The sequence below is a fragment of the Aphelocoma coerulescens genome, chromosome 5, assembly GCF_041296385.1.
Source record: "Aphelocoma coerulescens isolate FSJ_1873_10779 chromosome 5, UR_Acoe_1.0, whole genome shotgun sequence".
NCBI lineage: Eukaryota > Metazoa > Chordata > Aves > Passeriformes > Corvidae > Aphelocoma > Aphelocoma coerulescens.
In genome coordinates, this window is record NC_091019.1 from 42205160 (window position 1) to 42226191 (window position 21032).

At 42.0% G+C, this 21032-nt stretch overlaps 1 protein-coding gene and 1 long non-coding RNA gene across 2 annotated transcripts; one reads left to right on the forward strand and one right to left on the reverse strand.

Annotated features, from left to right (window-relative positions):
- The first annotated feature begins 1928 nt into the window (after positions 1-1928).
- PSMA6 (proteasome 20S subunit alpha 6) lies at positions 1929-13135 on the forward strand. The gene is made up of 7 exons (XM_069017812.1): positions 1929-2133; positions 6152-6246; positions 7039-7120; positions 7380-7535; positions 10478-10656; positions 11296-11390; positions 12929-13135. The coding sequence occupies exons 1-7, from the start codon at positions 2058-2060 to the stop codon at positions 12984-12986; spliced, it is 741 nt and encodes a 246-aa protein (XP_068873913.1). The 5' UTR covers positions 1929-2057; the 3' UTR covers positions 12987-13135.
- Positions 13136-16889: 3754 nt separating this feature from the next.
- On the reverse strand, positions 16890-20828 carry LOC138110817 (uncharacterized). Its single transcript, XR_011151087.1, has 3 exons — positions 19954-20828; positions 19295-19490; positions 16890-19198 (listed from the first exon to the last, which is right to left on the reverse strand). It is a non-coding gene; the product is annotated as an uncharacterized lncRNA (long non-coding RNA).
- Positions 20829-21032: the final 204 nt, after the last annotated feature.

Here is a 21032-nt window from a genome sequence, read left to right on the forward strand (position 1 = left end):
CAGATAGACACTGACTGCCATTTGCTACCACACTGAGTGAGAACGGGAATCAGAAGGAATGTGCCCTTAGCTTAGCTTGCTGTGTGCCATGGAGACAGAGACACGCTGGCAAAATAGAGTTGAGGACTGAACTGATTCAGCCTGCACTCCAGCTGTTATCACCTCCAAGACCCCCCACTTACTGCTTGCCATGTTAAAAAGATGACTGTGAGAACAGCTTTCCTCAGGATCCTGCAACACAGAATTTGACTGCATATGGTTGATCAGAAGTGATTAATGTTAAACCACAACCGTGTGATTGCTCTTCTGAAACAATGCTGTACTCTGGAAGCTATATCCTGAAAGTAGCATGGCTTCCACTCCATCATGTCCATGGTACTGAGCAACTATTACTCTTTCCTTTATCTAATTCAAATATTGAATCTTTTATTTCAAACTTAAGGATTTTCTTGATTACTATTTGGCAGTCAGGCTGAATGCTTGATACTTACTTCCATTTTCTCATCCCCTTTTTCTCAAGGGAAAAAAATCATTCTAGAGAATAAAAGCTTTGTAGATGGAAGAACTGTAAAGGTAGGGATCATCATCTTGGAGAAACTAGTCTTAAGAGACAGAGGTCATAAGAATCACAAGTGTTCTGGAGGGAATGCCTAGGGATCCATTGTTGGCTCTGTCAGTACAAAAGCATCAAATGGTACTGGCAGATAACAGGTTCAGATAAAAGGTGAGGTTTCAGACCAAACCACACAACATGTTGTTACACTGAGCAACTCATTGTTTGTCATGGCACGTCTTGGATTCAGGAAGTTCACGGGGGTTCAAGGGGAGACCAGCAAGTGCATGAAAGGGAACCAGCAAGGGTTACTAAATAAACAGACACTATCCCTGCCTTGGGAAGTCCCTCCAGATGGTTGGAAACTGGGAGGGGATTCAGGGAGTGTACCATTAAAGGATCTCTCTAATCTGAATACCTTGGGTATCCCCCCTTTGGCCACATTTGGAGACACAGCACTGGATAAGACAGGCTCCGTGTCTGACCCAGCGGACGCGGTCATACATTTTCACATTCTCTGTGTTCCAGTGCTTGCATCACAGCTTTGAACGTTTCATGTCTGCCCACAAAGTCCTTCCCTAATGAAAGGGACCAGCTCTGAGTCTTGTAATACATAGCGGCATATTATTCTCCCATAGTATTAATAAACAAGGAGAAGTATTTTGAAAAATTTGAGAATGCAGACTTTTAATGTGTGGCATACACAAAATCCACCTTTAATCTGTTATTTCAACAAAGAATAAACTCACCTAATAATTTTAAAATAGAGGTGTGGATACCAGAACGAAACTTTTCCAACTCTTTTAATGAGCAACTTTAAAGAAATGCCTTCCCACAACGAGTAGGGGAATTCCAAGATGTTGAAAGGCAAAAAGAGCATACATTCACGAGTTTAAATTTGGGGAATTTCCCTTTGCACTGGACACCGACAAAAAGTCTTTTAAACATCGCATTATAACGCAGCTGCGGCAACAACTACCTATGAGTATCTCAAGTTTTTTTTAAGTATTCGCTTTAAAGTCATTCTCATTGAAGAGGACACGTGGAAATACTTAGTTTGGAACTTTAGGAGGGGTTTTGCTTTCTTTTATCCAGTGTCGATAGATGCCGCGATGATACTTTTATTCCGTTTCCTGCTGTTTCCGTGCGCATTCCCTGAGGCACGTCCGACGGGCTTTCAGGTTTCCATGAATCAGAAGCACCCGCGGAGCCGGGCAGCCACGGGCAGCCACAGCCGCCGCCGCCGCCGCTGCTGACACAACTGCGCGCTCCGCCCGCCCCGGGCGGGACGGGCCGCGACGCGGCGGCCGCGGGGCTCGGGCATGCGCAGCGCCGGGGCCGGAGCGTGACGGTGCGGAAGCGGCGCGCGCCTCCGCGCCTGCGCGGGGTGGGCGCGTGACCCGGAAGCGCTCCGGCGGTGCCTGCGGCTGCGGCGGGGCCCTGCACGCGGACAGCTCCCCCCGGCCGCGCGCCGCTCCCGCGCCGCTCCCGCGCCGCTCCCGCCATGTCCCGCGGCTCCAGCGCCGGGTTCGACCGGCACATCACCATCTTCTCGCCCGAGGGCCGCCTCTACCAAGTCGGTGCGTGTCCGGGCCCGCGGGGCCGCCGCCGAATTGCCCCGTCACGGGCCCGGCCTGCCCGCGCCCCCGCCGCTCCCGGCCGAGCGGGGCTGTGGCCGGCTCGGGAAAGCTCCGCCGAGCCCGGCAGCCTGTGCGGAGGGGGGAGATGCGGCGCCTTCCGTGGCTCGGGAGTCTCGGTTCCCACCTGGCCTCGTCCCGCGGTGTGTGGGAGAAGCCTGGTGGGAGCGTGGAGCAGCGGCGGTTCCGGTCGTGCCGGCGTGGGGCCCGGGGAAGGGATCCTCGCATGAGATAAGGAAAACTTAGAGCCGTGGTGGGCTCCCTCAAGTGTCCCCCGCCACGGGGAGCGACCTCCTCTGAGTCCTCGCTGTTTGATTTCAGATGCTTGGAGACCGAACTTGCAGCTATCCAGAGGCGTTTATTCCCCCTTACGTGTTTCTTTCAGTGAATCTTGCCAAGCCTCGGAGCGCTGTGTTTTGGGATCTGGGAACTATGATAGCTGTTTGAAATGGGATTTGAACTGCCTCAAACCCTGCATGCCAGAGTGACAAAGTCAGTTCTTGGATGTAACCCATGCGCTTTCTTGTTAGACCTGAATGCCGTGTCTTCTGCGCATTGTGGCCTGTGAGATAGCAGCAAGCATCCTTTGTTTCCAGATTCCTTGGAAAAATCTGAAGCCAAGCTTCAGCTCCTTCTGTAGGCCTCTGATTCTGTTATTCCTATTTTTGCAATGCACCAGGTTGTACGGAAGCACATCCTGGTGCTCCTTGTGTAGAATGCTTGATGACAGCACAGTTCAGCTCACAGTCTGGCAGGACAGTAGTTTGAGAGTGTTTCTGGAGGATCCTCACAACAGGGACAGATGAACTGTTTTGCAGCATCATCCAGATGCTGTCTTCCCCAGCTGCAGTGGCTTCACTGCACATCCACTGCATGCTATGTCCTTACATCTGTTTGTTCTCCAGGAAAGGAGAGATCTTTTTTGCTGGGACCAGATTGCATGAATTGCCTGTGGCAGCCATATAGGTTTTTTTGTGACTGCCCTTGAGTTTTTCTCAGGAAGAAGCCTGTGTGGATTAGGCCTCGTGGACAGGTGGCCCAGTCTCGAGCAGTCCTTTCTGCAAGGAAGAATTAGGAAAGTGCCTGTGTGGAGGTGTCTGTACACAGACAGAAAGTTACTTGTACTAGATACCTGCATATGCATGCTGTCATATATCTGGAGCATGTGTAATGCTTGCAAGCAGCTTGCATGGTGAGCCTTACACATAGGGGTGGTAGGGACAGCCCTTCCTCACACAGGGTGTCAGTGGTTCTGTCACAGAAGAGGCCAGGTCTCCAACCTTCCGCTGCCATTAAAACAGGCTGGTTGGTCTGCATCACTTTTCACTGTCTCTGTCACTGTACTTACTCGTTGGGAATGGTTTCTGCATTCTGTAGCAGAGAGGAAACCAAGCCTTGGTTTTCTACCTCTGGGATATATTTAGCCATTAGGTTAATGTATGAGAAGCGTGTAGTACCTCCATATCTCTTAAGAGTGTCGTAGAAACAAGTATCTGCATGTGTATTTGAGAGCTTCTGCACACAGTCTGAAGCTGTCTTAAAGCTATTTTAAGTACCTATGTGCTATAGGAAGAAAAATACGTAGATGTGCATAGTTAACTTCAAGCAAGAATGAGCTCACTTTGCCTGCAGCCAGGCTAGTAACTCGACATGGTGCCACATGGGTGTTGCTGTTTCCCAGCATCTAGCCTCAGGCAGAAATCTCATGTTTGCTTGCAATCAAATGTCCAGATCTAGGTGGTTTTGTTTCATCTTTGTCCCTGTGCTGGATTAAGATTAGCTGGGGGCTCTCAAGGATGAGCATGGACATGTGCTGCTTTAAGACTGCCTTAAAACTTGAGGCAATTCTGGAATTTCTGGAATTTGGCAGTATGGGAACAGAGATTTCCAGCATAGTGATATTGGACTGAAATGCCTATACTTTGTCTTAGGTCTGTCTTCTGCTTTCGAAGCTCAGAAAACTCATGTGCCTTTGAAGTGATCTCATATTAGAAAACAGTTATTTCACATTACTGTGGTTAAAATCCCTCAGAGCATCAGTGTTCTCCTGCTACCTATTAGTTTCTATTTCAAAGGTGATGTTTCTTTTAAGTGGAGTTTTGGGAGGTGAAGAAAATTACTGCAGTCAAATTTCTGACTGTTGTGATGTATTCAGGGAACTGCAAGGGGCTGCTGTTTTGAGAGAGATTGTCTGCAGTGCTACTGAAATACTTCCATAGCAGTAAACAGACTTAAAACAGCAGTAGCAGCTTGGACTTGTTACATTGTAAGAGCCACTTCACCTTTTGGCATGTTTCTTTGAAAACGAGGTGATAATAGTACCTAATGGCCAGAAGGGACTGCAGTTTAGCAAGCCTGGTTGTTGATAGTTGTGAGCAAAAACTGGTTTGTGAGGGCACTTATTCCTGCTGCCACCTAAGTGTCACAGAACCACAGAATGGCTGAGATTAGGACGGACCTCTGGAGATTAGCAGGCCCCAAGCCCCTGCCAAAGGAGGCCCACCCAGAGCTTGATGCCCAGGACTGCATCCAGATGGGTTGTGAGTAGTACAGGCAACCTGTGCCAGTGCTCAATCACCATCACAGTAAAAACATGTTTTCAGGTGTTTAGGTGGACCCTCCTGTGTTTCAGTTTGTTCCAATCGCCTCTGAATCGGTCCTGTCACTGGGCATCACTGAAAAAAGGCTGGCTCTGTCCATGTGCTTTACACCCTCCCTTCAGGTGTTTGTACAGATAAATAGACAAGTGTTGCAAAGCCTGGGCTTGGGGCTTCAAGCATGACCAGTTTGTGGGCAGTGCTGGCTCGTACCTCACTGGGTTTTGTGCTTCGCTGTAGGCTGGCACTGATCATCCCAGGTGAGCGGAGTTCTACAGAGGGAAAGGAAGAACATCCTTTATGGCACATTTGGGTAACCAGTAAATGCTCTGATGTCTGAGAGTAGTAAATACTGTGCCATAAATACAGAACAATGAGCCCTTCCTTAACACTGACTCAGCAGACTGAATATTAAGATGCAAGATTTGATTTTTTTTCATCTTCATATTATTGCTCTTCTGTTGTGCAATCCCTTCCATAGATCTGAGTGCAGCTTTTAAAACAGACAAGTTTCTTGCTCCCATTATTTTAAGATAGTTTTAGCAATTTACTGTGCTCTTTGTAGACATGTTCTAAATTTTGGGTTCACATGCATAGCTAACAAAAAAATTCACCTACTTTTAGCTGCTCTCTGAAACTTGCGACTCAGCCAGATATTAGGAAGTTCTGAATGTTTATCAAATATTGCCAGACAAACAGTTTTTAAAGTTGTTGTTCCTAAGGCTTTTGAAACCATTAATCAAGGGAAATTTTTTTCATGGATCATTTCATGATTATTACCTCAGTGTTTGCTTCTTAATCCATTGTACTTACATGAATAAAACACTGTTTAGTTGGCATCTGTGTAGCTTTCATTATAAAAAGTGAATAAAAGCATTGCAGTGTTTGAATGTCAAGTCAGAAAATATGATAGTAAGGTTAAAACCTGTCTCCTTTGCCTCCTGTGTCATCATATCAGTTTCCATCTATATCAGTAGATTAGAAGTTTATATCCTTTAAAATACTAAATTCCATGTCAAAAATTCTGTAAGAATTTATGGTTACTGTAGATTAAGGTTGGACAATTTTGATCAAGTTCAGAATAGCCTTTTTGTTCTAAAAGTTATTCTGTTATTGTTAAGCTGGAACTGAACAAAAAATCAAATTATAAGAAACATTTGAAGGAAGCAGTGGCAGTGGTTTTGTGAAGAGAGTCAATGCACATTGTACTAAAGACCTTAAGGATACAAAGTATTGCACAAATATTAAAGTATTAAAAAGGCCATAAGTTGGCGAGATTCATGTGTTGGGGGAAAGTGTGTCAGAGTTTATTATACTAGTGTCTCTGACACAAGTTTTTTACTAACATTCATATATTTTTCTAGAATATGCGTTTAAGGCCATAAACCAAGGTGGACTTACATCTGTAGCTGTTCGTGGGAAAGATTCTGCAGTAATTGTAACACAGAAGAAAGTACCTGTAAGTAGCCTGTTTTTGAGGGGAAGTCTGGAAGGAGAGGAAAGAAAAGGTGGGGGTGAGACTCAGCAATACTGATATTGTACTTGTTAACACTGACAATATCTGTTTGAACTGAATATCTAATTATCATTCTGCTTTTTACAAGTTCTAGCTCCATGTAGTGCTCAACTGTACATTTTTTCACTAAGTACTACAATATTGTTTTTCTCAGTAGTTGTTGAAGGGGTAAAGCTAAAATAGAAGTTGCTCCTGCTGAATTGAGCATGCATTCATTGCTCTGGCTTGTAAGCACTGAGCTGTCCATAACCAGTTCCCTGATTTCTTTAATTCCTGCTGAGAAAATGTTATACCAATAGCATGTAGAACAGGTTTTAATGAGTGTTTCAGCTCAGTGATGATGTACTGTTGACAAAGTGGGGAAATTCTTTTATGTTTGAAGGCCAGCATGCAGTAAAAGAGCAAGCTTTTGTATGTGGATTCTCAAAGTTTCTTCAGAGGGAAGAGGACTGTGCTGTTGATCATGTTCTTGCTCATATCCTTCTCCAGATACTGTGGTTTTAATCTTCCCCATTCTCCAATGTCTTCCTTCTCATGCCTACAGCAGTAAAAAGTGGAAAGCCTGAAAGACAATTTTTAGCTGCTATGGGTCCTTTTGTAAAACAGAGCATTCAGAATTTATGTAAAAAACAGAGCATTCAGAGTTTGTCTTGTTTTTTTGTTTGTTTTTTTCTTTTTTGTCTTTTTACTTCAAGGACAGTGTTTGCTATTACATTATTTCTGTTTCCTCTTTAGGACAAGTTACTGGATTCCAGCACAGTGACTCATTTATTCAAGATTACTGAAAATATTGGCTGTGTGATGACAGGAATGACAGGTATTTAATTCACCATCTTTTTTTAAGTATCTAAAATATGTCAAAATTTTTATGTCGTTTACCAGCGTTACATCATATAAAATAAATAAGTGCTCTAGGACATTTGTTCCACTCAGTCTGGTTTTGGAGATCTTACCTAGTTCTAATGGATATATTTAAAGACAATGTAAAGTTGGACCTGGAATTTATATTCTCAGGCAATGCTAGAAATAAACATGGTACATGTTCAGTGAAATTAATATTAGTTCTTTCTGTCTAGCTGACAGCAGATCCCAGGTGCAGAGAGCCCGCTATGAGGCTGCTAACTGGAAGTACAAGTATGGATATGACATCCCTGTGGATATGCTGTGTAAAAGGATTGCAGATATTTCTCAGGTCTATACACAGAATGCTGAAATGAGGCCCCTTGGTTGCTGTAAGTATAGCGTATGAAAATTATCTTTTCTGTTTCTTGTCTAAGTTTGCAAATTTGTATATAAGAAATTCTCACCCATTTTCAAAATGAATAATTGAGGGAGTAAGAGGGCTGAACAGGTGAATGAGAAAGCAGTGTTTTAAGTCTTGAATTGGAGCAATGATGTTACCATTGACTCAGCATTTGAGATGATGTAGCCTCTCTGATACTATTTCACTTTAGTCTTTGGGGACTGCTCTGTTCACACTGCAGTGATGTCTGTGAGCAGGAGATGATCTTTATAACCCTGTCTGTTTGTGGTGGCTTGACCCTGGATGGATGCCAGGTGTCTGCCAAAGCCTCTCCATCGCTCTCTTCCTCAGCTGGACATGGAAGACAAAAAATACCATGAAAGGCTTGTGGGTCAAGATAAGGGCAGGGAGGGATCACTCACCAATTACCACCATGGGCGAAACAGACTCACCTTGGGAAAATTAATTGAATTTATTAACAAGCAAATAAAAATAGGATACTGAGCAGTAAAACCAGATCTTCAAAACAACTTCCTGCTACCTCCTTCACAGGTTTAACTTTTTTCCTGATTTTCTGCCTCTCCCACAGTAGCACAGGGAGATGGGAATGGGGTCTGTGGTCAGTTTGTAGCACATTGTTTCTGCTGCTACTTCCTCCTCAGAGGGAGGACTCCTCACACTCTTCCCCTGCTCCAATGTGTCTCCCACGGGAGACAGTCCTCCATGAACTTCTCCAAAGCAAGTCCTTCCCATAGGCTGCAGTTGTGTTTTCAGACTGCTCTAGGAAGGAGTCCACCTTACGTGGGGTGCAGTCCTTCAGGAACAGACTGCTTCAGCGTGGGCTCCTTTCTCCACAGCACCACACAGGCTTCACATGGGGCCACAGCCTCCTTCAGGCATCCACGTGCTCCAGCGTGGGCTCCTCCAGGGGCTGCAGGTGGCTGTATCTCCACCATGGATGTCCATAGGCTTCAGGGGCAGAGCTGTCTCACCATGGTCTTCTCCACAGGCTGCAGGGGAATCTCAGCTCTGGCAGTTCCTTCCCTCCTTCATTTGCCTCAGTGTCTGCAGAGTTGTTCCTTTCACATATTCTCACTCCTCTCTTCTTTGTCTGCAATCTCCTTCTTTTTTATTTCTTAAATACATTATCCCAGAGGCACTACCACCACTGTGGATGTGCTTAGCCTCAGCCAGCGGCAGGTTAGCCTTGGAGCCAGCTGGCTTTGTCTCCTTTGGACATAGGGGAAGCTTCTGGCCACTTTTCACAGAAGCTAGCCCTGTAGTCCTCTCACTACACCAAGACCTTGCCATGCAAGCCCAATACATTGTATCTGGGTAAACATCACTGTTAAATAAGAGATGCAGAGTGCAATTATCCTTGTGCAGGTTTTGTGGCTTTTTTATCTAAGTGGTATGTATAGGACAGATCTGCATAATTTTTGATCCTAACTTAGCCATCATATATATAATGTAGAGAAAAAGTGCCTAAAAATATTTCCCTTGCAAATAATTCTACATGTCTTGTTTTATAGCAGCAAATGCAGCTTAAAAAAAAGTTGTGTGTTGAGTCATTTTTGGTAGATATTCCTGGTCATCTGTATGTTCTGAGGTTGGTTCTGAATTGTTTTTTCTCTTATGTTTGGCTGTAAGCAAATTATAACTGTGCTGTTAGGCTGTTCAGGAACTGAGGTAAAAGACTTAACAGGTTTCCTCAATTACTTTTTCGTTAAACATTCTGTCTGGGTTTCTTTTTGGTTGGTTGGATTTGGGTGATTTTTTTTTTTCCTTTTAAGGAGAATAGTTTCAGAATTGATGAATCACTTCTTGTAATCATAGTAGGCACTAAGACTTCTGACTAAAGAAGCAACATTCAGGGTTGCACCACAGTTTCCATGATGGGGCAATTTTCCTATGCTTGTGTGCTTGTAGTTTTCAGGAAGGATTGTTTTTTTCTTCCCTTGGTATTTCCCATGCCTTGATACTACTGGAAATTTCTTTTTTAAAATACATGAATAAAAATATATTTTTCCTAACTTCCCTTAGCCTTTTTTGAAAATGTGAGGGGATTTTTTTTTCTATTGTATTGCTGCTCAGAAGTTTATCAGCTCTAACTACTAGTTAAAAGTTACACAAGTGTAAATATTGAAAACCATTACTTTGTTCTGGTTTGGGTTTTCATTGCAAGTATTGCTTTTGACTTATTTTTTTACTATGCATATTGAGACAATGCAGCTGTAAATCAAGAAGTGAGGGTGAACGCAGGTGCATCTCAGTGACGTGGTCAGTTTGTGTTACTTGAAAACTATCCAGCTTCCAAACACTTAGTCAGATGGTCTTCAAAGACTCAGTTATGTCCTGATGTTTCCAGTTTTCATTTCAGATTTTTTTAATTTAAAGAGGAAAAGGTATGTAATGCAGTGTTTTTCAGGATTGCAAACAAGAAATATAAATTAAATGAAAATATAAATCTTTTAATATTTCTATTGGTTTCAGCATGTTTGTGAAGTTGCTTTCTGGAAAAAGACACATGGTAATAGAACTATTGTTTACACTTTTGTGTCATATAACACAATGAGCTGTGGCTGGGTAAACTTTGTATCAGGATTAAACTGTTGTATTTCCTGACTTTGTGGTTCTCTACACACTGAGCATGGCAAAAACATTTGTATGTTTAATGAATAGCCTTCTTTGGGAATGACAGAAACACAGTGTCTGCTAAATGGAGTTGCACACCTGGTAATGTGATGTTGGTAAGAAATAGCAAATTAGGGATAAAAAGGAAATCACAGCTCCAGCCACGGGACTGATTCCCAAAGATGAACTGCTGTGCCTGCATGTTTTTTTGCAGAGAGCGGTATCCATTCTGTTCTTCAGTTGAATTAAATTGCTAAAGTTGGGGAAATAAATAAATTAACAAATTTTCTCTTCAAGGTATGATTTTGATTGGTATTGATGAAGAACACGGCCCTCAGGTATACAAGTGTGATCCAGCAGGTTACTATTGTGGATTCAAGGCCACAGCTGCAGGAGTTAAACAGACAGAGTCAACCAGCTTTCTTGAAAAGAAAGTAAAGAAGAAATTTGACTGGACATATGAACAAACAGTAGAGGTAGGCCAGCAGAAGGAAATGAAAATTTGTTAAAAGTATTTTTAATGAATATGCTGCATGTAGGCTTGCAATGTAGAGAAATGCAGTTAGGCATTTCCTCTTTTCCTACAGTTCTGTATTGCTGCCAGAGCACATATAGCTATTCTGACCAGAAAATCGCTTGAAAGTATTCTTCAAGTGTTTGAATAGTCATCTAATCTGTTTTTCTTGCTTTAGGTTAGCTGAAGCAGATTCTATAATTGTAGCACTCCCACTATAGCTAGTGTTTGGTTACTACAGTGCTTGATTTTGAGGATACCAGTATGACTTAACTTTTAGTAACATTTAAAACAATCTTCGTATTAGAAGGCATTTCAGACAGTATCTTTGCATGATAAAAGGATTTGGTTTTGTTGTGTTTTTTCTGCTATGAAAACATGTCCCTTTGCTTTTTGTAGATTGGGCCTTTTAGGGAAAGGGCTGGAGAGGGACTGTATTCTGTAGCAAGGGGAAGCTATTTGGAACTTCTAAGCTGAGATTTTGAAGTGAAAGGAAATAACTTTAAACCAGAAGGAAGGGTAGTTGTTAATGCTATGTCTACTAAGAAAAAAAAGCCTTAGTGCTTTCTTTTTAATGATAGGGGGTTTTGTCATCTTTCAGACAGCAATAACATGCCTGTCTACTGTACTATCCATTGATTTCAAACCTTCAGAAATAGAAGTTGGTGTAGTCACAGTGGAAAATCCTAAGTTCAGGTAAGTGGTCAGTGTTGAAAAAATCTAGTGTGTTTCTCTGGTTGTGTGCAATTAGTTTTACCTTCTTGTGTAACTGTAAATTGAGAAAAAGAGATAAATTTCAGAAGTTGAAATTTTGAAGGGTTTTTCACTTGTAACTCTTCAAAATGTGTAGGGGTGGAAAACATTGTGTAAAAAAACCCCCACAGTTTTAAAATGTGTGACATGGTTAAAGGATTTAGTAGAGAAAAGTGTTCTCTTTCATTTCTTAAAAGGGTATTGTTTTCTCTGGTGATTGAAATGTAGTTACATCTGGTGTAGAAGTGTTTTCATGCTTAGAAGCATAATAATTGTTCATAGTATTGGTGTCTGGAGTCCACTTCCAAATCATAGTAATGCTAACTAATGCAGTAAAGTCTGGTTTATATTACGGAATATTTACAAGTCACTTAAATTCTTTAATCCTTTTCTAAATTGACTCTTTAAATTATTCTTGCTCATCTTTTAACTGTTAGCATTTCTGAACATCTAAAATGTAATCAATAGATTATGGGTTTGTATGGTTTGAAATACTGTATTTAAATTTGGTAAGATTAAAAAGATCATAGATTTAAAAAATCACTAGTGATTTGAAAATGGCTGAACTATTTACTTTCTGAGTATGCTGCATTCCCATCTAGCATGAAAGCAAGGCACCTGCTATTTCTTCCCTCCTCCATTATTGCCTGCAGTGCACTCTGTGCACCAAGATTGCTTGGTCAGTGTATCAAGACACCTGGAAGGCTTCACATGGGATACAGTGTACTTGACAGCCTTCTCACAACACAGTCTATAGCTGCAGAAGTATGAATGAAATGTGGGAGAAAAAGTTTTGGGGGTTTTTTATAATGCAAAAGAACCCTCCAAGTTTGGCTTACCTAAAATTTAGGTAAGTCTGGCTTGCTGCAGAGGGATTCAGTTATTTCTGCTTTAGTCTTTTATTGGGTTTTTTGGTTTTTTTTTTAAAGAAAGAGAGGAACAGTTAAATGGGGGACAAAGTCCTCTGTTAGTGTAGTCTAACTACTTGGTAAGTGGGGATTGAAGAGAGGCTTCAAGCGTTTGGGGTCCACAGGTTCAATCTTTTAAGTGCTTCCTTCCTAATGTTTTTAAGGTTGACATGGTGGTGATGGGTGGTTTTGCATTTGGTGGTGTGTGCTGAGGACAACAGAACAGCTCAGTGTTTGTGAGAAAGCACACAGGAGCTGCATGACCCCTTTCCTACTGCCACTCAAGGGTCAAGTGCTATCTTCTCACTAGGTCTCAACTTGCAAATGCATTACTCACAAAGAATTATTTGTTCATTTTCTATCATTTGTTACCTCCTTGATCTCTAGTGCCTTTGATTCTTCCTTTATTTTTCAAAAGAATTGGAATGTCAGCCTGTGGCCCTGGCAGCAGGGCTTTAAAGGGCAGAAAGATGCATTGCTGTAAAACTTATTTGTATAGATATTAGGTTGTAATATTGGAGCTTAAGGGAAAGAATCATTTAAGCTATTTAAGATTTCTTTTTGTTCTTTCAGGATCCTTACAGAAGCAGAGATTGATGTGCACCTTGTAGCTCTGGCAGAGAGAGACTAATTAGCGTTCCTGTTTCCATTGTCTGTGCTTCTGGCCAGGATGTTTGGTGAAAAGAAAACATTTAATAATGGTTTTAGATTATGGGTGGAAAACAGTGTTCGCTATATGATGTATTTTACTCTGTACAAATAAAACAGAGGTTTTTGAAATTCTTGGTGTCTTCTTTTAATGTTATTTTTTAAACTTCCAGTTCTATGAAATTGTCATCAAAATGCTTGATGACTTTTAGTGTTTCTGTGATGCTTGCCTTTTATTTGTATTTTTAAAGAAATTTTATACTCTGATCTGTATTTTTCATCTATTTGGCTCCTCATGTAGAGTTAATATCAGTTTTTGTGGTGTGTGTGTGTCTTGAGATAATTCTTACATTCACATTCATTCTCTCCATGGCCTGATGTTGAAAGCCTTACAACATTACTGGTTTAATTGTGGGGAGATTAGGAAGACCTTATTTGCTCACGTTTATATGAGGATATAGTGCAAAAGCTGAAGGAAAAAGCTTGAGCTGTGAGTCCCAGTCCTTTGGACTAATTTATTGGGAGTGCATGGAGTGCATTTAAGAGATGTCTTCTATAATTAAACAGCTCTAACCTGGCATTTATTTAGGGAAAATATTCTATATGTAGTGTACTTTGGGATTTTGGCTGTTAGTCACCTACCAGGTTTTGAGGCTTTGGGCAGTGCCAGAAACAATGTTTGGGCTAGATGGGGCCAGTAGACAAAGTCCATCAATAGCAACGTTGATGCTGGGAAGCAATTCCCCTTGCTCCTTCAGAGGTTTTGGGTTTGGAGACGAGACTGCAAAAACAGCAGTGAAGAAAAATGCCTTTTTGTTTTGCTTCAGTTGAAGAGGTTCCAGTCTCAGCAGTAAATAGGGAGATGATGAAGTTGTGAGGGAGGAGGCACCGAGGAGAAAGGGAAGATTACCAGGTAGTTTTAGCTGTTGCACACGAGTCTCCTTGAAAGAATGCCAAGCTAATGTAACTTCTTACCTTCATTCCTCTGTTGTACTTTTCCCATATTGGCTTTAATTATTCCAAAATTCTCTGATTTTTTTCAATGCATTTGGCAAAGGCCTCATAAGTTGTCAGAAACTGGTTAATTTTTTTCTTTGTGCTTTACAGTTAAAGCCCCTTGAAAGTGTATTTTTCAAGTTCATTGTAGCAAAGAAGATGCAATTCTGTGTTTGGTGGCTTTAATAAAAGATAATGCTAACCTTATGTGATAACTGAGTTGAAGAGATTTGGATGTATAGTGAGTTGTTGACTTCACAAAGCTACTTGGATTTCTATTCGTGCCTCCAAATTTCAGCTTCCCTCATGTCAGATAGTGTAGTGTAGATGGTAAGATAAGCACCCCTGCTTCTGGTTTTGGGTTGGTTATCTGAGAATTCTGTGTAGGTTTGTGCAACAGTTGGCACATTTATGCAACTAATGGCACATTCAGAAAGATCTCTGTTGTTTCAGCTGCCAGTGATGGCTGTGTGTCTGAAAACCCCTAGGGCCTTTCTTCCTAATACTCCAGTTGTATAACAACCTGGAACTTGAGTAGACTTAGGTCGTGGTTTAGTCTGCCACAAAATATCATCCACTGGTAGTTTGTTCTTGATCACCTTTAATAATTTATAGAAAACTTCACTAATGACTTCTTGAACAAAAATTAAAGGGAAGATGGTAATCGGTGATCCATATGACTAGAGCATATTTGCATAGTATTCAGTATCAAAATTCCCTGCAAGTCCTTTAATTCTAAATTTTGGAGCTTGTATGGGGTTGTATAACACAGGTGGTGAGCCGTGGGTGTTTGTTCATACCTTGCCTGTTTTGCAATGCAGAACATCCTGTCTTGTGTTCAGAGATTATGAAATAAGCTGTCTACAATATATTGATGGTGAACGTTGCCTTTTTTTATAAGGAAAGGTAAAGTCACAGCAGTTGAAATGGCATTTTTGCTAGTATTTTGCCCTGTAGAGAAAATTCATGGTTCTCTTTTCATATTAACAATGGGGAAAAGTCAAAGCTTTTTGTTACTGAAGATAAGGCTGCAATGCAGCTGGGCATACCTGACTGAATGGGAAACCCCTGTGTATCACACATAACACATAATTACATTCTTCACTCCCTGGAGCAGATACCACCTGCAACCAAGCTGTACAGCTGTGGCCAGTGCTGAGCTGTACCTGGTATCACCTGCTGCTCCAAACCTGGCACTTCCAAAGAAACTGGAGTATGTGTGGTATGGTCGTGGTGCTTCTAGTTTGGGTAGAGCTTATCAAGAGTGATACCAGACTTGGGATTGCTCCAGGTATTTGTGGTTTGTTGTGCCAGTGCGGAAAACTGACAGATGCAGTTCCAGTGTGAGCACACAAGTAAGTAGTTAAACAGGAATAGGATCAAGTTTTATTTGCATACCAGACCCACATCAGTGTTACCTGTACTAAATTTGGACTGGCTCTGCACAGCCTGGTAACTGTCCACATTACAATACCAGTGTTCTTTATCTGTGGTGTAGTGTAAACATGCAAATGCCAGGTACATGCAGTCAGCTTAGGTAAATCAGTATTTACTGAACTCTGAAAATCATTTGGATTTCTTATGAGTAACCTCCCTCCCTCCACGCAAATGGGGCCTCAAAGACAGTAATGGTATGTATTATAAACAAAGTAGCTCAGTGGGGAGCCAGCTGCTCCCAGGATGTGTTTATCCAGCTGTGTGCTGGACATTTTGTCCAGAAGGATCCTGTGACAGGCAGTATCGAAAGCTTTACTGAAATCCAAAAGAATTGTATCAACTCGCTTCCCCTGATCAGCTGGGTGAGACATCTTGTCATAAAAGGAAATCAGGTGTGACAAGCAGGACTTTCCTCTCATGAAGCTGTGTTGGCTGTGACCAGTGACTGTGTCCTTTAGGTGTTCAAATGCGTTTTCCCAGGGGACCTTACTAACTAGTTTTCTGAGCAGCCTGACATCTGCTCTCCTCATGTCTAGAGTTTAAGTTTGCTGGCACTTTCCTCATATCAACACAGATTTTAGACTCCGTTGCTTCATGGTCACTGTGGCCAATCTCCACTCATAAGACCCTCTCTTAACACACAACAATCCTGTTAAGGCAGGCAGTAGTCAACTGCTGTAGGATTTCAGATATGTCTTAAGAGCATATGTGGTCCTGTGTAATGCACAATGTTTTGCCATATCTTTTCACTGTAAAGCTGATGACAGTCTAAGGACGGGTAGATGGGGAGTTCAGATGGAGCGAGTACATATAGATATAACAATTTTAATGACATGGAATAATATGCAGCATTCTTCTCTACCTTCTCTGTCCTGTTTTGCATTAAATCAATGTCCAGGTTTACCAAATAAGAAATATTTTGGTTCAGCACACATTGTTGAAAGCAAGGTGAAAGAACTAGGTCTGTCATTTTCTAGCATTTGAAGAAAAAAAGTACATAACTTTCTCATTTTTTCCCCTGACACAGAAGCAAAGCATGCTATTTTGAGTTCTGTAAAACAGCAGCCTTACTGGGTCATGAGACCAAGTTTTGTGAAGCATATTCATGAAAGTATTCATGTTTTCTTCTAGGAAAAAAGCTACACTACCAGGGTAGTAACGGTAGGGGCATTGCTTTTCATTTTGTAATCAGTGAATTTTTGCTTTTTCAGATGGGAATTTTTACTTGTTCCAGCCAGTTCTTGCTAGTAACAATTTGTTCTGTTCTGTTGTTTTGCTGTAACCCAAACAACTTGGAAACAATGCAAGACATCCTGTGGTTCAGGATCTGCTGGAACAGTGAAGCTTTCGTGCCCAAACTAAAACAAGTATCATCACATGCTTATGCAAAGCTATTTAAAATAGTCTGGACTTTGTTTGTTTATTGTGGTTCTCATATTTTAGAAAACCCCATGAAACATTTTAACCTGTCCTTTGTAGTATATATAGATAAACTTGCATTTTTAAGTGACTGTCAAACCCCTCAGTATTAGCAGTATTTGCTGCTCTTCACTAGGATTTTCTTAGCAGTCATCTTTTCTTTAGTAATAGTCTTACCCATGTCCCCATCTTCTATGAAAATTCTGTGCTGCAATGTTAAAAATGGCAACTCTAATGTACTTCACTATAAACCTGATGAATAAATAAGCCAGCATATCCCTAAGTCAAAATCTAGCTAACTGCTTGGCAGAATTGAGTCATCTTCCAAGTAGTGTGTGCTTCCACTTTTTGGGGTTAGTGCTTTTCTCCTGGTTCTTTTTAGAACCTGCCAGCCCTGGCTGATCTTCCTGGCACTGCAGATGCACTACATGGCCATCTTTCACCTGTCATTGTGGCTTAGCTGATACGTTCATTAAACCACAAGCCTCTGGAATGAAGTTTTCTATCTGAGCCTTTAGCAGGATAGTATGCAGTGCAGATTAGCATACGCAAACCAAGACTTCAATTTTTTTGCCAGCAAATTGTGTTTGTTTCCTCTTCCAGAAAACTGACTCTTGTGACACCCAGTGGCATAGAGAGTTGTGAACATAAGGTATTTAATCCTTTATGAGATTCCTTAGACTAGAAAGCAAGCCTCTCTCAAGTTAGAGAGTCAAATTTGCTAGCTGATGGAGAAAAATGGCATGAATGTGCATGGACTGGGATTGCATGAGGATGAATAGGGATGCCATTCAGTGGCTCTGATGTTGCTGTGATGCTTGCAGGTGTGCTCAATCTCCCTGTTGGTTTTTTTTTTTTTCCCCAGCTCTTCCTTCAGCAAGCACTCGTGCTTATTTACATTTGTAAAGAGCCATTCTCTTTACTTAATTGATGGAAAACATTGGGTATTTTCGTTCAATTCTCTGTTGCATAAGTGACCTGAATCGTCTTGCTCTGGGATCAAATTGGCTGTAGTGCAGGTGTAAAAGAGGGATGAGAGAAATGGGATTGCACTGCCTCTGCGTTAAGCCACTGTGAAACCACAGCCTGCATCACCAAAGGAACAGGAGTTTCCATAGCTCGTAATCCCCCTGGCTAGTCTTTGACTTAGACCTATAGGATGACACCTGGCTCACCAGAGTTGTGTTTGCCTTTGTCAGCAGGTGACTCGAGCCTTCACTTGGGCAGCATCAAGACTACTCCCATTTCCTCTGAGGAAGGTTTCTCTGGGGACAGTGCTGTTACAGCAGCTCCTTCTCAGTTCCTCTGTTTCTGTAACCACTGTGTAGCCCAGACATTTCCAGGGTTACCCAGGGAACCTGATATGGAAACAAGCTTATGTTTAAAAGAAACAAAACAACAAAACTGAGCCGGAGCAATAGCTCAGTGTGGACACTGATTTAACCTTGATACCGGTCCTGCAATAATAATACCAGCACAGGGGGCAGTGCAGCACAGGATCCATAAACAGGGTCTGGTTAAAATGGTGGCAGACCTGGTAGGAGTGACAGTCAAAATTCTGCCTTGTAAGTAAATATTTTCTTCGGGGAAAGATGGGATATTAGTTCTCAGAATCCATAGAAACCTCCTTCATGGAATCTAACTGGAGGCTGGGATGGTTGGCTAGGCAAGGGTTCTCTCTGGGTAGTGCACTGTTAGGTCATTTAGGAAGCCAGAACTTTCAACACGGTATCAAGAAAACCTGCAGCAAACTGGCTGCCAGAGGGGACAGCAGCTGCCTTGCATTGGGTTTTAGCACAAATGGGAAGGGCAGCCTTTCTTTATTTTCCTTTTCTGTCGATGTCCCTTAAACCACCTGTAGCCTTGCATACCTTTAAGGCATTGTGAAGAAATGTATTTGCATTGAATGTTAGCCTAGTTTCAGTTAACAGTATTTAAAAATGCCTGCTGACAGAAAAAAAAAAAAACAAAAAAAGTTTCTCATCTAAGGATGTGGTGAACCTTGAAAATAGGCTACCACATTAGCTTAGTTACTCACTGCCCCTGAAGGTAACAGGAAGCAGGGTGAGGATTGCTGGAGTCAAAGTTGTTAGCAGAAAGGATGGGAGAGAAGGGAGGATTTTCAGTGATGATCAGGAAGGCTGCCTGACTTGCCACAAGGTAGTGGCAAGTTGCCTGAAACCTCAATCTCCAGTGGATTTTTTTCAGCCTGTAGCTCCGGGTTGCTGCGCCTGGTGGGTGTCTGCATGCATGAAATGTTTGTTGAATGCTTATTAAAAGATTAGGTGATGATGTTCCCCATTTCTGTCTCCAGGAGAAGTTTCCATTACTAACCTCGCTTACCTAGTAACAAAGCAAGTAAATAAAGTACAAAGTAGTGTAGAATTGGCTTTGGAGGTGCAAAAATAATTATATCCCATGGGTGACAAGAGTACTTACCAGGAAGTAATTTTTTAAACTTTTTTTCCTACTTAGAGTACCTTGCAGTGACACCTACATCTTTCTCACTCCAACACAGGAAACAGACCTGGGCTCTTGTGTAGGTAATTAGTTCATCAGGGGACATCTGTATGAAGTGCCTTAATGGTCTGCAAGTTCAAAGTCAGGAGTTACAGAGATGGGCTGCAAAGTAAGTCTGGATGGGGAAGAAAAAAAAACAGACCCAGATGGTGTGAATGTCCTGGTATGCAGGTAAGGGAAAGAGAACAAGGTTGTTGAAAAAAGGAAGATAACAAAAGAAATTAATGATAAGTAGCATTACAAGTGGTCTGTATTACATGAATGAAGTAGCAAAGGCCAATTTCAAGAGGGGAGTTTAGTTACTAATAGAGAAAAATAGAATAGAATGGATTTTTCTGCTCACTGATGCTGGACATATTGATAAATAAAAGCATGTGCAATGCATTCAGCAGGGCAATTGAGAAACTGCTTCTGTTGATGAAGTACATATTTGCAAAATGATGTTACAGTTTATTTCAAATGCAGATAATAACGAGTGTGTGATGCTTCCCCACTTTGGTAGCAAATCAAAACACATACCACAACATTACACGGACACTTGTGCTTTGTAACAAGAATCAACATGTGTTGATAGATACCTGCTGTAATCCAGCTCTGCTGGGAACATGGAGTTTTCAAAGGTGCTGGAAAGACCAAGATGTGCTGCAACTGCAGAGTGGGCAAAGAGCCTTGTTTGAGCTTCTAGACTCAGGTGCATGACATTAGGCTCTTGGTGTGAGCAGGCAAGGGCACAGGTCCACAGCGTCAGAAACAGCTGCCTTCAGCCGCTGCTTGGTCCCACACTGCCTTTGTGCTAGCACTGGCATCCATGTGAATGCAAGCTGACACTGCTCAGGGGGCCCTTCTGGGCCAGTGCTCATCCCTTTGCTGCAGGATTAACTTTTGTCTCAGCTCAGCGGCTCATCACACAGTTGCATGGGCTCCAATGCTTTTAGAACAGAGAGGGATAAGATCTTGAGGAAACAGGGAGGGTAGGACCCAGTTAGCACAGGCTGCTGTTTTATCATCCTGTCAGAGTGCAAAAAGCACACCCCTCGATTTGGTTGTGCCACATACTGTGGGTTGCTACGGTTATATTGTGTTGGTATTTTCAGATACATTTTCAGATGGACTGTTTCCTAGGAGAATAAATAATTGCTTTTTGCCAACATCACGCACATCACTAGCTCAGGGCACTCTCCAGCACTAAAGCACAACCCTCCAGACGGTCCTTCAGCCACTCTGTAGGTGCCGCCCCATTCACAGCCATACAAAGAGCGTGAAACTCCTTATGCATGTGCTTCGTTCAGTTTGCGAAAAACCGCTGTTTTGAAAGGGCTGCATTTAAGAGCTGTGGTTGCTGCCTGGAATTGCTCCAGCTCCTGAAAGTCTCCAGCTCCCTCCCTTTGGTCTTGACAAATACTGTGGAGCTGCTGAGACAGGTTAGTTGTGCTGGCTAGTGTGTTGTTTTCTGCTCTCCCATAATGTTCTGACTCGGATGTACCTTAAGGTCTGTTGAAAATAAATAAATAAAATACAGCAAAACTCTTAAAGTACACCTATACTGAAAGATAGGCATTTAACACAACAAGTATTTACAATAACTGAACAAAACCTGGGCACTCAGTTTTGCATATCTGTTGGTTTCTAGAGCTGGGAAAGAAAACAGCATTGTCCT